Source organism: Xiphophorus maculatus, chromosome 15, assembly GCF_002775205.1.
Source record: "Xiphophorus maculatus strain JP 163 A chromosome 15, X_maculatus-5.0-male, whole genome shotgun sequence".
Classification (NCBI taxonomy): domain Eukaryota; kingdom Metazoa; phylum Chordata; class Actinopteri; order Cyprinodontiformes; family Poeciliidae; genus Xiphophorus; species Xiphophorus maculatus.
In genome coordinates, this window is record NC_036457.1 from 10,400,204 (window position 1) to 10,413,967 (window position 13,764).

At 37.4% G+C, this 13,764-nt stretch overlaps 2 protein-coding genes across 2 annotated transcripts; both read right to left on the reverse strand.

Annotated features, from left to right (window-relative positions):
• Positions 1 to 267: 267 nt before the first annotated feature.
• LOC102225099 (F-box only protein 30-like) lies at positions 268 to 5,786 on the reverse strand. Its single transcript, XM_014470093.2, has 3 exons — positions 5,658 to 5,786; positions 1,114 to 3,175; positions 268 to 1,009 (listed from the first exon to the last, which is right to left on the reverse strand). The coding sequence occupies exons 2-3, from the start codon at positions 3,130 to 3,132 to the stop codon at positions 815 to 817; spliced, it is 2,214 nt and encodes a 737-aa protein (XP_014325579.1). The 5' UTR covers positions 3,133 to 3,175; positions 5,658 to 5,786; the 3' UTR covers positions 268 to 814.
• A 369-nt stretch (positions 5,787 to 6,155) lies between these two features.
• Positions 6,156 to 10,600, reverse strand: LOC106699733 (F-box only protein 30-like). Its single transcript, XM_014470082.2, has 3 exons — positions 10,474 to 10,600; positions 7,312 to 8,562; positions 6,156 to 7,008 (listed from the first exon to the last, which is right to left on the reverse strand). The coding sequence occupies exons 2-3, from the start codon at positions 8,521 to 8,523 to the stop codon at positions 6,802 to 6,804; spliced, it is 1,419 nt and encodes a 472-aa protein (XP_014325568.1). The 5' UTR covers positions 8,524 to 8,562; positions 10,474 to 10,600; the 3' UTR covers positions 6,156 to 6,801.
• Positions 10,601 to 13,764: the final 3,164 nt, after the last annotated feature.

Sequence of the window (13,764 nt, forward strand, 5' to 3'; positions counted from 1 at the left end):
CAGTTGTCACTTTTAACCCATTCCCATTCTCTCACCACTGATGGGGTTTGACAGTTTATTTTGCCCTTGAAACAATTGTTGCACAATGAAACTGTTAAACTGAGTAAGTATATATTACAATATGTTATTGTAATATTACTCAGCTATGTAAGGGTAATTTCAGTCTAAATTTGGATTAGGTTTCCTGGATTTGGCAAGACTTGCTTTCTATCCAAACATCTTACATAAATATGGAAATGAACTAATAAAAGACACCTTAGAGAAAAATAAAAAGTCAGTAAACACTTTATTAAACTGCAGCAATCAGGTACATTAGTCATTCTGTGATGTCAAACTGTGATCCAAACTTCAAATAAAACTAAACATAACATACACACTGAACTTGACCCTTAGTAGCGATCAGAAGCTCTTCAGGCAAGGTACACTGTTCAGTTTGGAAGGAATTAAAATATAAAGTGCCGGCATGGTTTATAATATTCAGAAATAATGGAGTTTTATCATATTGTTTTCCATAGCTACAAGTAAAAAGGCAGAATAATATTTAATCTTCAGGAGAATATAAATCTATTGTGCACAATTATCTTTGTCAAAAAATGTTTTCTTAGCAGAATAAAGGTGCACTTTCAGCACAAATCCATGCAAAGCAATTGTGAATGCTAACTTTCTCATTCCACATACAAATCATTAACAGATCTGAAATCATATTTTCCCATTAAGGTTTATTTATAATCAAAACTAATCGGAATCCATTTTACTTCATTAGCCACATTCACATAAAGCTACAGTGAATCTCATGCAGCTCAGCCTTGTTTGGTCAAGTGTTGACATGACGTAGGACGCGGCGGAGTGACAGTCCATCTCGTGCGGTACACATGGCAGGAAGAGGTATCGGTTCTGTCTTCTGCTCTACTACATTGAAAGGACACTTCTTAAGGTGAACTGACATGCTGGGGACCTCAGTAAATCCCCACGAGGATACAGGAGTGAAAGCAGTGCTGAATCTCCACACCTGTAACAGTAAAATATATTTGAATGATCATAAGAAGATTTCGTTTTTTGTTTCGCAAAAGTATTCACACTCATTGAACTATGATATATAAGTTCTGAACTCACCTTATTTTTGACCTGCCACGACACATTATGGAGCCCACTAGAACAATCTGTTCGCTCCCACTGTAGCTCTACAATGCCCCTGGTCTGGAGGAGACTGGCACACACTTCCCTCATTGTCCTTGACACCAGGGACAGCTGGCACAGGCTAAAACTATCCAGGAATCCAGCTATGTGCCACAGTATCTCAATAGGGAGCCCACTAAACCGGTCTGACTGGGAGTCTGTTGGCGGTTGCAGTCTGGTGCAGGGCTGAACCCCAAATGCCTTAAGATGCCTATCGTGAACCACCTTTGCTCCTCGGGTAGATGGGTAAAATCTCCGCTGGGAAAATGTACAGCCATAATATGCAAGAGGGCACCGTTGCTCTATCCAGCCACTGAGCCAAGCGTGAATCTCCCCGTGGATGTTTCTGAAATGTGACGAAAACTGGTCCCGCCTGAATGACTGACCACATAAGAAAGGAAAGGTGTGCTGGTGTTGGGGGTTAGGTGGGAGGTAACGATTATATGGGACCGCCTCCGAATCCAGAGCTTCGAGGACCTGGCCAAGGCGAAGGGTGCGAAGAGGGCTGGGGTAGGCGAGCTGTGGTGCTGCATGGTCACAGGCTGAAACAGAGGCCATGTCACCCACTCTTGTATTAGTCACCAAGACTGCTGTAGGAAATGTGAAAGTCTGCGTGCCAAGGTCAACACGGTAACCATCAATGTAGACTGTATCAGAAATCCTTCTACACTCCCTGGACTCTTCCAAACAGAAGAGTAGAGCTGGTGGGATCGCATCAATCTCCCCAAGACCCATAGGATCATCATCATGCTCCAAATCTGAAGTATCAACTCCTTTGTCTTCCATTTCTACCTGGAGCCTATATGGTGACTTGTCTGGTTTAGCACCTAATTGTCCATTAGTTAGAGGATATTGAACCTGGCCCTTATAGAAGAGGTTCAGGGGCAGCATCCTCTCAGGTCCAAGATTTCCTGAAAGAACTAGTCCTTTATTGTCCAGAACTACATGGTCAGCCCACTGTGCCACACCCTGGCTCACATGCACTGGGGATATCATTTGTGGAGTCGCAGGTTCTTGTGAAGTATCAGCATTTGTTGCCTCCACCAATGGTCCATTGGCTGTGGTTTTGTTCTGCATACCGATTCCTTCAAAAGCTCCATTTTCATCTAAGCGGTTCAGACTAGAACTGTTCCAATTTATGTTACTGTTGTGCAAACCATCAGCATGTTGAGGGGTTATGTCTTCCAGTCCATTCTGAATGCTTCTATTATTGTCCAAACTGCTTTGTAACAAGACATCTCCTACATTTTCACCTACTGAGCTACTTTCCCCACAGCTGGCATTGCTAACAAAGTCTAGAGCAGCAGCTAAGCTTCTTGCAGTCTCAACTGTGGCCTCATACAGCTTACTGAGCTGTTCCTCTTTCAATCCATTAATCCCACTGAGAATTTTCTCCTTTGCTGAAGCTTTGGGGGCTGACTGGGATTGATGCGAGGAGGATAATTGCGAGGTTGAGATTTCAGGAGCAGACGACTGTAAAGCTAAATGTTTTGCTTTAATCTCCTTTCTAGTGAGTGGATCTTCTTGTGGAGATGGAGTCTTGGCAATCATCTTCATTGAATCAAGGAGTGTTTGTTGGTCCTGAAGTGCAAGTGCCATGTCCAGCTGCTCCATCTCTTCCAACAGACTAATTAGGCTCTCGTAAGAGGTGTAGTTCAAGCAGCTAACAGGCCACCTGTTCCACTCCATTGTGCAGGAGACAGCTCCTGCTGGACAAACATCCAGGTGTGCAGACATCTGGTTACGAATCAGCATGGCTGGGCAGCCGTAGCCGCTATTAAGGCATGGAATCCTCGTAAGTGGGCACAAAAGTTGGTGCTCATCAACTTTGCAGGAGTGAAACACAGCCCCACACACCAATGGACATGCGATTAGATCACAAGAAACTCCTGGTTCAGGTTTGACCATGCATCTTTGGTTAACACAGGAGATACAGTGAACATGGTGGTGCTCCATTTTAAGAGCCACTGAGGTGGTGGAGTGGTTTATATGGGCCCCTCTGTAGGAGAATATCATGAGAAATAAGAGTCAGGTACAAATTACTTAAATTATGTATTTACATTATGTCAATGGGTTTTAAAGATACACAAAGACAAAAATGCTACAAAAATACAGGGAATGACAAACAGTATTCAGCTGCTATCAGAAAATTGTGTACTGAATCTACTGTATATAAATATCAGTATACATACACAGTGTGTAACGATTATTTACATAAGTATAGATTCATTACACACTCCTATACTAATCATATATAAATCTGTATAATTTTGATGATTATGTAGTAGCTTAATGTAGTAGCTTAATGAAAACCCAAAATATAGCATCTCTGAAAGTTATAGTATTACAAGTTACAAAAAAAGCATATCTGTATAAAATGGTTTACTCAATCCATTTTGACTTGGTAGATGTCATTTACATGTTCCACAAGGAGAGTAGTCCTCAATAGGTCATTGCTAACAAAGTTGGTTGTTTACAGAATGCTACATCCAAGCCTATTCATAGAAATTGCAATTGAAGGAAAAAGTGTAGTAAGAAAAGGCGCACCAGCTACAGGGCTTTCATTACAGCTGAACAAATCCACAGGATGATCGCCTCCATACTAAGCTGCAATAATTGATGCAAAAGGAAGCCCAATCAAGTATTGAGTGTATTCAAATAAACTCTCTTTTCAAAAGGCTGACAATTTGGTTTATTTTTATTGCTCTTCTGTAATATTCTGAGAAATGTCTGAGAAACCAAATTTTGGATTTTCATTCACAGGTCAATCATAAAAATGGCTAGAAATAAAGGGTTAAAATATGTAATTCTGCCTGTAATGAATATATGAGTTTTAATTGTTGAAATGAAGGACCAAAAACATGACATTTCTATAATATTTACATTGTTTTAGATGTACTGGTATTAAGTAGACAAACTGCGTTTTAGTGATTTGTTTCAGACTTGTACGACTGCTATTACAATAGCAACCAGCAGATGTCACTGCTACTGACTCTACTCATCCATGCCTCATTGTTTCAAATCACTGTCGCAAGAGATCAATGTTTAGGTTTCAGGAACTTCGTCTATGCAATGGGATTTTTGGTGAGAATTTTTTAGGTGATTTTGTTAAGAGCCATTTAAATGTGAACATTAGCATTTATTTTATGTGCAAGATTGAAAACATAAACAAGCAACAAAAATTAAGAAAGAAGAATGCCTCTGCACCTCAGGCTGTACAACAAAAGGGGTTTAAATCCCCTTTCAAGAGTTTCAGTCAGTTTACATAAAATTAAATTTTTATCAAGAATATGCCTGTTCAACCCAAGCTAAGCCAAGCAACCAGTGCATGTGCAAAACAAAAAATAAATTTAGCTAAAAGTAGACAAAGGTTCAAAAAGATCTAAATTAAAGAAGTCCTTTGAAATTTAAAGGCAGTGCTGTGCAGTTAATCAAAATTGCATTTTAATTTAGAATCCAATCAAAAAAACTATGCTACTGACCAAAAGACAAAGGTTCAAAAAGATCTAAATTAAAGAAGTCCTTTGAAATTTAAAGGCAGTGCTGTGCAGTTAATCAAAATTGCATTTTAATTTAGAATCCAATCAAAAAAACTATGCTACTGACCAAAAGACAAACAGCAAAAAATAAGCACAGGAAATTCCTGTCTCAAAGATTCATAGCATTGCAATTTCTATTTTGGCCAAAATAACTGAGATTGGATTGCTCCATATTGGAGCCTTTCAATCTGCAAGTTGTCCTAAAACTGCAGTTTGATCATAAATCTGCTGTTGTACATTGCTTTACTTTAAAGCTGCAAATTAATTTTCTATAAATCTGACATTGCAACAACTAAAAACTTTTAAGTAGCAAAGTTAGTAAGGGCTTGAAAAACAACTTGTGATCACAGAGTGATGTTATAAATGCATCAATTTTCATTAAAACATATGAAAAGCAGAAGACGGGAAAATGTTAAATTTAAAGCAATAACTGCTCAGCTATCTAGAGAAAATTAAAAGCTTGTCTATTTCTTGAGGACATTCCAAAGTATTACCATACATTTAAATAAAGCTTTTATAAATTAAGTATTCTAACAGTTATCAAAAATCGTATCTTATCTTATCTTAGGATGGCTATCGAGTAAATAAAGCATTTTTAAAGCGAATTTACTTATAACAACTGAGACAATAAGATTGGAGCTACTTCATGTCAACAGGAAAAGTTCAGTTGCAACTAACAGCTCTGTAACAAAGTTTACAGCAACATTTTGTTTCGGTAATCTACATATTTTTATCCATCAACCTAATAAAAACTCTCCTGTTGTCGTCTGTCATTTTTCTACAATATCAACTTCTAAAGACAACAATAGAAGGCTAGCTAAAGCTCGGAGTGAGTGTTGCTAATGTTGGCTAAAAACAGCTAGCTCGGACGGAAGTTGAGCAGTTCACAACAAAAACAACTTTTCGTAAAATAATGTTTTAGAGGTTCCAGATGTTTCTCACCTGTGTGTCGTATTGACAGGAAAAGGCGTGTTATGACGTCTTTGATTGTTTCCACATTAATGCGTCTGTTAACTGTACTTGCCACCGGGAAGAAACTGCTAAAGATAGCTAGCCACTCTCAGTCAGTCATCGTCTCCACCGGTTTTTTTTTTCCACCCCTCTTCAAAACTTTATTTAACAAAATGTGAAGTTAATGCCTTTGCAATATAATCGAGTGGGAGAAAAAGTAAAACACATTTCAATACTGCTGAAAGAAACAATAATGTAGTTTATACAGATGAATTGCTTTAGTCTAGTGTTCTAGATCAGATGAGTAGAAAATCAAAGAGGAAATGTTCTAAGTGAAATAAACAGTATAGGAGAGAGGGAAAAAAATAAGATTAATGTTCATTATTTGTGTCAGAATATGGCTAATTGCATTTGTGAAAGGCAGGCTGCACAACAACATGCAGAGTGACAAACCAGTTGATATGAAGTAGTAAAAGCATGGATCACGTCTTTAAGGTCAAGATTTTATAAAAGTGTTGTACAATTAAACAAATTTGAATCAAATGCTATCACACATTCTTTTAATGTATGAGTTGACAAAAGTCCATTCATACTGTAAGTAATCATTTAGTCAAACAGTGGGGCTTCATGAAAAGGAATGGAAGAGTTTCAGCTGAACGTCAGTCTGAGTACTATTAGTTTATAAATCAAAATTTTTATATATTTTGAAATTGATGCCATAACGGTGGGATGTAGATAAAAACCGCACCCAAAATGGATCCCTGAAGAACACCAGAAAAAGCAGACTACAGAGAAACTCAGATCTGATAGATGAGACCTAAACCTCTCTTAAAAAGTGTAGTTACATATCAATGCCATGGCCATTACATGAAAAATCCATGAGAAATAATGTGGGGTTGGAGGGGCTTCCCCAGGCTGCCATTCATGCAAAACTTATATTTGTAGCACAAATCCATGATGTCTACTCCTCTCTTCTGACTCAAAATTGCAAACCTGACTACTGTAGTACATCATTTTAGCGCAAGGGTTTCTGAATAATAAAAGTTCCATTTTGATTTAGTGCAAGAAAGGACATTTTTATTAGAAACATTCCCATAATTCCACAGTGAAACTCATAAAGATCAGCTTTGCTTGATCAAGCAATGAGGCTACGCAGGGTTTGATAACAATGCAGGATTGAGAGTCTGTCTTGTTCGGTGCACATTGCGGTAAGGGGTACTGGCTCAGTCTTCAGCTCAGCTCTGTTGAAAAAAGGACACTTCTTCATGTGATCCGACATGCTGGGAACATCAACAAAATGCCACGAGTACACAGGACTGAAGGCAGGGCTGAATTTCCACACCTGCAACAGTAAAAGATAAGTGAGTTTACTAATACACAAAAATAAAAAATAACAAATTTGCAGCTGTTAAAGCCTGAACTTTTAGGGTTATGAACACTTCTGGTTGCATTAAAGAATTCACACAGACAATGAGTAAATAAATCCTGCATTATGAGATTTTATTTCCCAAAATAAACACAGTCTCCTTGTTTTGCTGCTTTTCAGCTATGACTCTGGTACATCCACAATTAATTCCATGGTGCATGTTGTATAACAGTGATTGTTTAAAACACACAGATACACAAGTTATTGTTTTTTACTCACTTTACTTTTGACCCGCCATCTCATAGTGTGAGGATGACCAGGAGAATGTCCTCGCTCCCACTGCAGCTCTACTATCCCCCTTGAAGGGAGGAGACTGGCACACACTTGCCTCATAGTCCTCGACACCAAGGACAGCTGGCAGAGGCTAAAACTGTCCAGGAATCTAGCTATGTGCCACAGTATCTCAATGGGGAGCCCACTAAACCGGTCTGACTGGGAGTCCTTTGCAGGTTCCGCATTGATAGAAGGCAGGATTATAAACGACTTAAGGTGCTTATGGTAAATCACCTTGGCCCTGTGGGTGGATGGCCACAGCCTCTGCTGGGAAAACCTACATCCATACAATGCCAGAGGACAGTGGGACTCTATGCGGTCACGAAAGTTGGGGTGAAAGTCACAATGGATATTTAGATAATGGGAAGGATATTGGTCACGGCGAAATGACTGACCGCATATGGGGGGATAAGTGTGTGATATTATTTGAAGGGTCACAGGTTCTTTTGAAATATTAATGGCTTCTGTTTCCATAAATGATCCATTGGTTAAATTTTTACTTAATACACCAATATTTTCAGGTGCACCACTTTCATCCAAACAGCTCAGACTAGAACAGTTCTCCTTTATATCTCTTTTTTTTAAATCTTTGATTCCACTAACAACTTCCTCTGTTGTGGATCCTTTTGGAGCAGACTGCAATTGAAGTGAGGAAGTCACAGTTGATGCCTCAGAAGCAGACAATGCTAAAGCTAACAGTATCGCTTCTTCAATAACAGAATCTTTGTAAGTCAAGTTTTCCATCCCCATCTCCTCTATGGTCTCAAGGAGTGCCTGATGGTCCTCCAGAGCAAGTGCAAGGTCTTTATGGCTCCTTATCTCATCCAAGATACTTCCTAATTTCCTACCAGGTTTCAAATCCAAGATTTCTGTTGGGTGCAAGTTCCATCTCTCTGGGCAGAAGACAACCCCAGCCGGACAAACATCCATGTGTGCAGGGATTTTGTTACGGATCAGAATAGCTGGGCAGCCATAGTTGCTATTAAGACATGGAACCTTCATAAGTGGGCACAAAAGTTGGTGCTCATCACCTTTGCAGGAATGAAACATAGCCCCACACATCAAAGGACATGTGATAATCTCACAAGAAACTCCTGGTTCAGACTGTGCCATGCACCTCCGGTTAACACAGGAGATACAGTGAATATGGTTCTCCATCTTCAGAATTAAGGGGGTGGAATGGTTCGTCGGGTGCCTCTGTGAAAATAAATAAAATGTTTAATATGAAGACACACAAAGATAGAAATGCATTGAAGATAGTTAAATAAATCAACTCTTAGGCAACAAATGCAAAACAATTAAAATGTTACTTTTTAACTACAACCACAAGATATTACATGGCTAATGGTGTTTGCTGTGTCACAGCTTAAATCTTTGTTGCGCAGTGTTACGTCCCTCCACTATTGAGGGGAGAATAACCCAACAACCACAATAAACAGAGTCTCTGTAAATGTAGAAATATAGAAATTTTTTTCTTCACAAAAAACTTAAAAGGTTTGCACAAACTGTGGAGGAGAAAGGGGCAGTTAGGTTGTGCCAAATAAAAGAAATACATAAAACAAAACAGGGTCCAACTATCAGCTACTCTCAGTGAAAATCTGGTCTAACAAAAGGGATTACCAAAATGTTATATGGGTGGCACCTTATCGAGGGTGTTTAACAGAAAGAAACCTACGCAGTAGCGGCGCAAGGGTGCTATAGCTCCCCCAGGAAAAGTCATAGCACCCCCAGAAAATATTAGATTTAATTTATTTTTCATCTGATTTAACATTACTTATATGTAGTTGTTGCAGCATTTTCATCAAAAGACACAAAATAAAAATAAATTATTATATACTGACTAAAAAAAAGAAAAAAAACATCCCACTAGAGGATTTGAACTATGCGTATTATCACTTCCAGGAAACGATTAACATGATGCCGGCTCCCTCCGCATGCAGACGTGGAGCAATCCTCCCCCAATCATTTCAGGGTATTTGTCAGCAACTGACGAATCGGCAGTCACAATTTGTAAGAAAGTGTGCGTCTCTTATCTAGATCAACTGACTTCGACGATATTGACAGTGTTCATCATAGCAAACTACCATATGTTAGTCAGCACAAAGGTAATCAGTAGTAAGCATAACATTTTTTAATGTTTTGACCATAATTAGTTATGATTAAAATTAAAACATAGCTTCTATATTGGATTTTGGATTTGTACATCCGACTTTGGTGGAATCTGTCACTGCGCACCAACATGTCTTAAGTTTCAGAGTTTTAATTTATACAGTTGGGCTCTAACTACTTATACCATAGGTATATTTAGGTTTAAGGCAATCTTTTTTATATCTTACTAACATGTTTGTTTAAACTGATAGTAGTATTACCCCATTTGGAGTGGCCCAGTACTTGAATCTGATAGAGACCCTAGAGGGCGCCAAAGAATAGACTGATGGCAAAGAAGCCATCCAACCTCAAACTTGGAGCACATCAACAAAGATACCAATGGAAACATACAGTGTTTAGCATATAAAGAAAACTGATAAATCACAATTAAAATCACAAAATTGTGACCAGTAGTCAGTGATATTTCAGAAGTCAAAAACACTTAGTAATATATGAATTTTAGTTTTTTCAGTTTTTTTTAACTCATTGATTTAACTCATTTAGATAAGAGATATATGAGAGTTTTAGATTTTTCAGTTTGCATATATCAATATTTTTGAAGTTTAAGTGTACATAACTAGTGTCCAATTCAAATAATTAAAATATATTTTTTAATGGGAGGCTGAGGAACTCGGTTGACTTCAGTCTGAAACAATATATTTCTACAAGGATTTGTATTTCTGCAAGTGTGTAGAATTATGTAAATGGAGAATTTAAGATTACCCGGCTGCATATGTCAACAAAAAAAGTACACTGCAACCATCACCTCTTCAGTAACTTCTTCAGCAATAAAATACTTTTGATATAGATATGTGTGCAACAACAGTTCTTTTTTTTGTTCAAGAAATTGAGCTATGCTATTGTGTGCTAAAAACAACTAGCTCGGGCGGAAGTTAAGCATTCCAAAACAAAGGCCGTTTTTTTTGCAAAAAAAATGTAAGCACTGCTGGTTTTCCTTACCTCAAGTCATGTTCACTGGAAAATGCATGATACGACTTGTTTGTGTCTTCATATATGGGGTAAACCCGTGTGTTAGCATATTTGCCTCTGGAGACATGTTTAGCTAGCCTAGCCACAATCGCCACCACTTTTTTTTTTTCCTGTCGGAAACTTTATTGAACAGTGTAACTGTTGCAATGCCTGAGATATTACTCGACGGTGAAAAGAAACTTGGATAACGTAGCATCGAATTTATTATTCCAGAATCTTATGTTAACTTTTTTTAATTTTTGTCATTATATATATTTATTTCATTCAATCTGTAATATATAATAATATAATTTACTAATAATATAATATAATATATATAATGTAATCTATCTATCTATCTATCTATCTATCTATCTATCTATCTATCTATCTATCTATCTATCTATCTATCTATCTATCTATCTATCTATCTATCTATCTATACATACACACCTACATACATACATACACACACACACACACACACACACACACACACACACACACACATATATATATATATATATATATATATATATATATATATAGGGTTACTTTGTCAAGTAACCCTGCTCTGAATGTTTTTCGGTGTCTGCTTCCAAATCAATGCGTAATGATCATAATTGTAAGAATAATTATGAGACAGACAAGTTTAGTTGTTTTTATCAGAGTGGAGAAAATGGGCTTACATAATAGCTACAATTTTCTTTATCATTTATTTTTTAAGTTATTTACATATGTGGGGGAAAAAACAAGTATAATTAACTCATAAAAGCTTTGTTAGTATTTTTAGTTAAATGGTAAGAAATGGCATGAAGGTACAGGGAATTTTTTTGTTAATGCAAAAGTCAATAAAAAACCTCTGAACTGCCCAACACGGATTATGAATCTAACATGTAATAGCCTTGTTGCAACAGGAGATGGCAGTGTAGCACGTGATTTATTTTCTCTCTTGAGGACAAAGGTTTGAACAGACGCCTGCTCATTAATGTTGACAGTGGGAGATGCCACATTTCAAGTCTGGGGTCACCTACACAACATAAAACCCCCAGGAGCAGGAGAAGTTGACTCATGGGCACATCAACGGCACTGATGACCACACTTGTTATCAAGAACTGAAACAAAACCATCGTATGGGACCACTATGATTGCCATTATGTCACATCTAAAAGGTGTTATACATAAACATTAGAATAATTATTCTACTAAAATATATTATCTTATATGCCAAAAGCAATGCAGCCAGAATCTCAAATGGCTTTTGCCAAGTCAGCAAAATACATGAATATATATCATAAAATAAAAAGTAGTGAGGCCCGAAGAGAAATATCATCTGGTTTGGAAATACTCAGCTCAGTACGTTTTGGAATATTTGAATTTGAAAGTAAAAAAATGTTTATCATACTGGTTTTCATGTCTGCAAGGCTTTGAACTCGTGGCTAGAACATGGTTAATTTACACAAATGCTATGTTTTTCACAGCTTGTAAGTTTGTGATTCATATTATTTTATTGATCACAGTTCAGTGTTCATTTTCACATTAACCTATTTGCGTTTTGTTTACTTAAAATGTCTATGTCAAAAACCCAGTTTGACAGTATTTTCACCAGACATTAAATATTCAGCAAACTTCTTCTCAGGGTAATTCGGATATCATAAGCACAAGTGAAGATGCAGAGATACACAGCTCCAAACAATATAATGAGCAGACTGACAGCTGCAAAACAGTTTAAACCAGTATCTTCTTGTGCTTGTGCATGTGGGTCCACTTCAACCTCAATAAATCATGACACTTCAATCCTTTTATGGTTTTGTTAATGCAGCTACACTGTCTCAAACCTTGCAGTTTATTTAGAAACACAAATACAGTTTCTGAGTGAGTTTCTTGACATAAGTCATAGAAATAGTTGTAAGAAGAAAAACAATGTCTTTAAAACAATCAAATTCTCTGTTATATTCGAAAGTAAACTTGCAAAATAAATAACAAACATACCGAATAATACATCTAGTTCATAAATTTTCTTTAAGGCTAATAAGTATGTCCACTACCAATAACTCATCATGATGATGATTATATAGGCCTGTAGTGCTTAAGTCATTTGCCTTGCAGTCAACCCACGCACACTCCATTATGAGAATAGACCAAGCTTAGCCATAGCCCTTTGGCCTGAAGAGTGTCTACAGCATCCAAACAGTCTTTCCTTCTCATACATGTCACTTTTATTCAGGTTCTGTAACAGATGATCACTCAAAAAGCCTTGGGCAACAGTGTCACACAGACTTCTTAAGTTTATTTGTGATTTATACCGCCTGGTGTGAGTCACGACACAGCCCTTCATGTATAGGGTTTGTGTCCCCAAGGAGGGGAAAGTTAAACTATTTACCAACTCATTTGCTACTTTGGAGTCGACTGTTTTAACAGTATCTCATATTTGAATGTTTTTCAGTAAAAATGTTTCTTGCAAAGCTTACTAAGATTTATAGATATAGGAGAATGCCATTGCAAACCAAGGTTGCTTCACATGATCTGTTATATCAAATACAACTCACATTTAAGATGAACAGAGAAGTTCTCATCAACATCTATGACTCTCAAGCAGATGCTAAATGTCACATGAGAAGGAACTGAGGAATTTCACTGGTTGTGTCTATACTCACTGCTCAAGACTCTATTGCTATAGAGTCTATAGAAAAGCCATATTTTAGCTTGATTAAAGTTTGCTTAGAAGATTTGGACAAGCCAGTGAAATGTTGGGAGAATATAGATGAGGTCAAAGTGGGAACACTGAAATGTCACCTGGAAGGAAGAAGAGATCCACACATCACCCCAGAATCTCCATGCCAAAAGTAAAGTTTGCAGGTGGGACCATCATGGTGTGGGGTTTGTTACTGCTTAAAGTACAGGCAAGGTTCATTTGAATGAAGGAAAGCAAAAAAATATACCATGACATTCTTGATAAAAATCTGATGAAACAAGCTTGGCAAGACAATTGTCCCAAACACACGGTCAATGACACTCTTAATTGATTTGAGGGAAATAAGAAGTAAAACTGCTAAAATGGCGTAATTAATCACTGGACTTATTTGGAGTTGAAAATCTATAGACAGAACTGATTATCAGAGCGCATAATGCTGGAGTGTCAACACATTAAAGATTTTTACTACACGTTGTGTGGGAGAATGTGTCAATTCACACCAGAGCGACACATGTAGCTATTTTCTCCATATAGAAAATGTCTGTTGTTATGACCAAAAAACGTTACTTCATACATTTCTGTAAATA

What these genes read in the sequence shown, in the direction of transcription:
- LOC102225099 (XM_014470093.2), bottom strand. Translation starts at nt 3,132, where the DNA reads ATGGAGCACCACCATGTTCACTGTATCTCCTGTGTTAACCAAAGATGC. An exon ending in CGTGGCAGGTCAAAAATAAG is followed by an intron (nt 1,010 to 1,113) that starts GTGAGTTCAGAA and finishes TTACTGTTACAG; the next exon opens with GTGTGGAGATTCAGCACTGC.
- LOC106699733 (XM_014470082.2), bottom strand. Translation starts at nt 8,523, where the DNA reads ATGGAGAACCATATTCACTGTATCTCCTGTGTTAACCGGAGGTGCATG. An exon ending in GATGGCGGGTCAAAAGTAAA is followed by an intron (nt 7,009 to 7,311) that starts GTGAGTAAAAAA and finishes TTACTGTTGCAG; the next exon opens with GTGTGGAAATTCAGCCCTGC.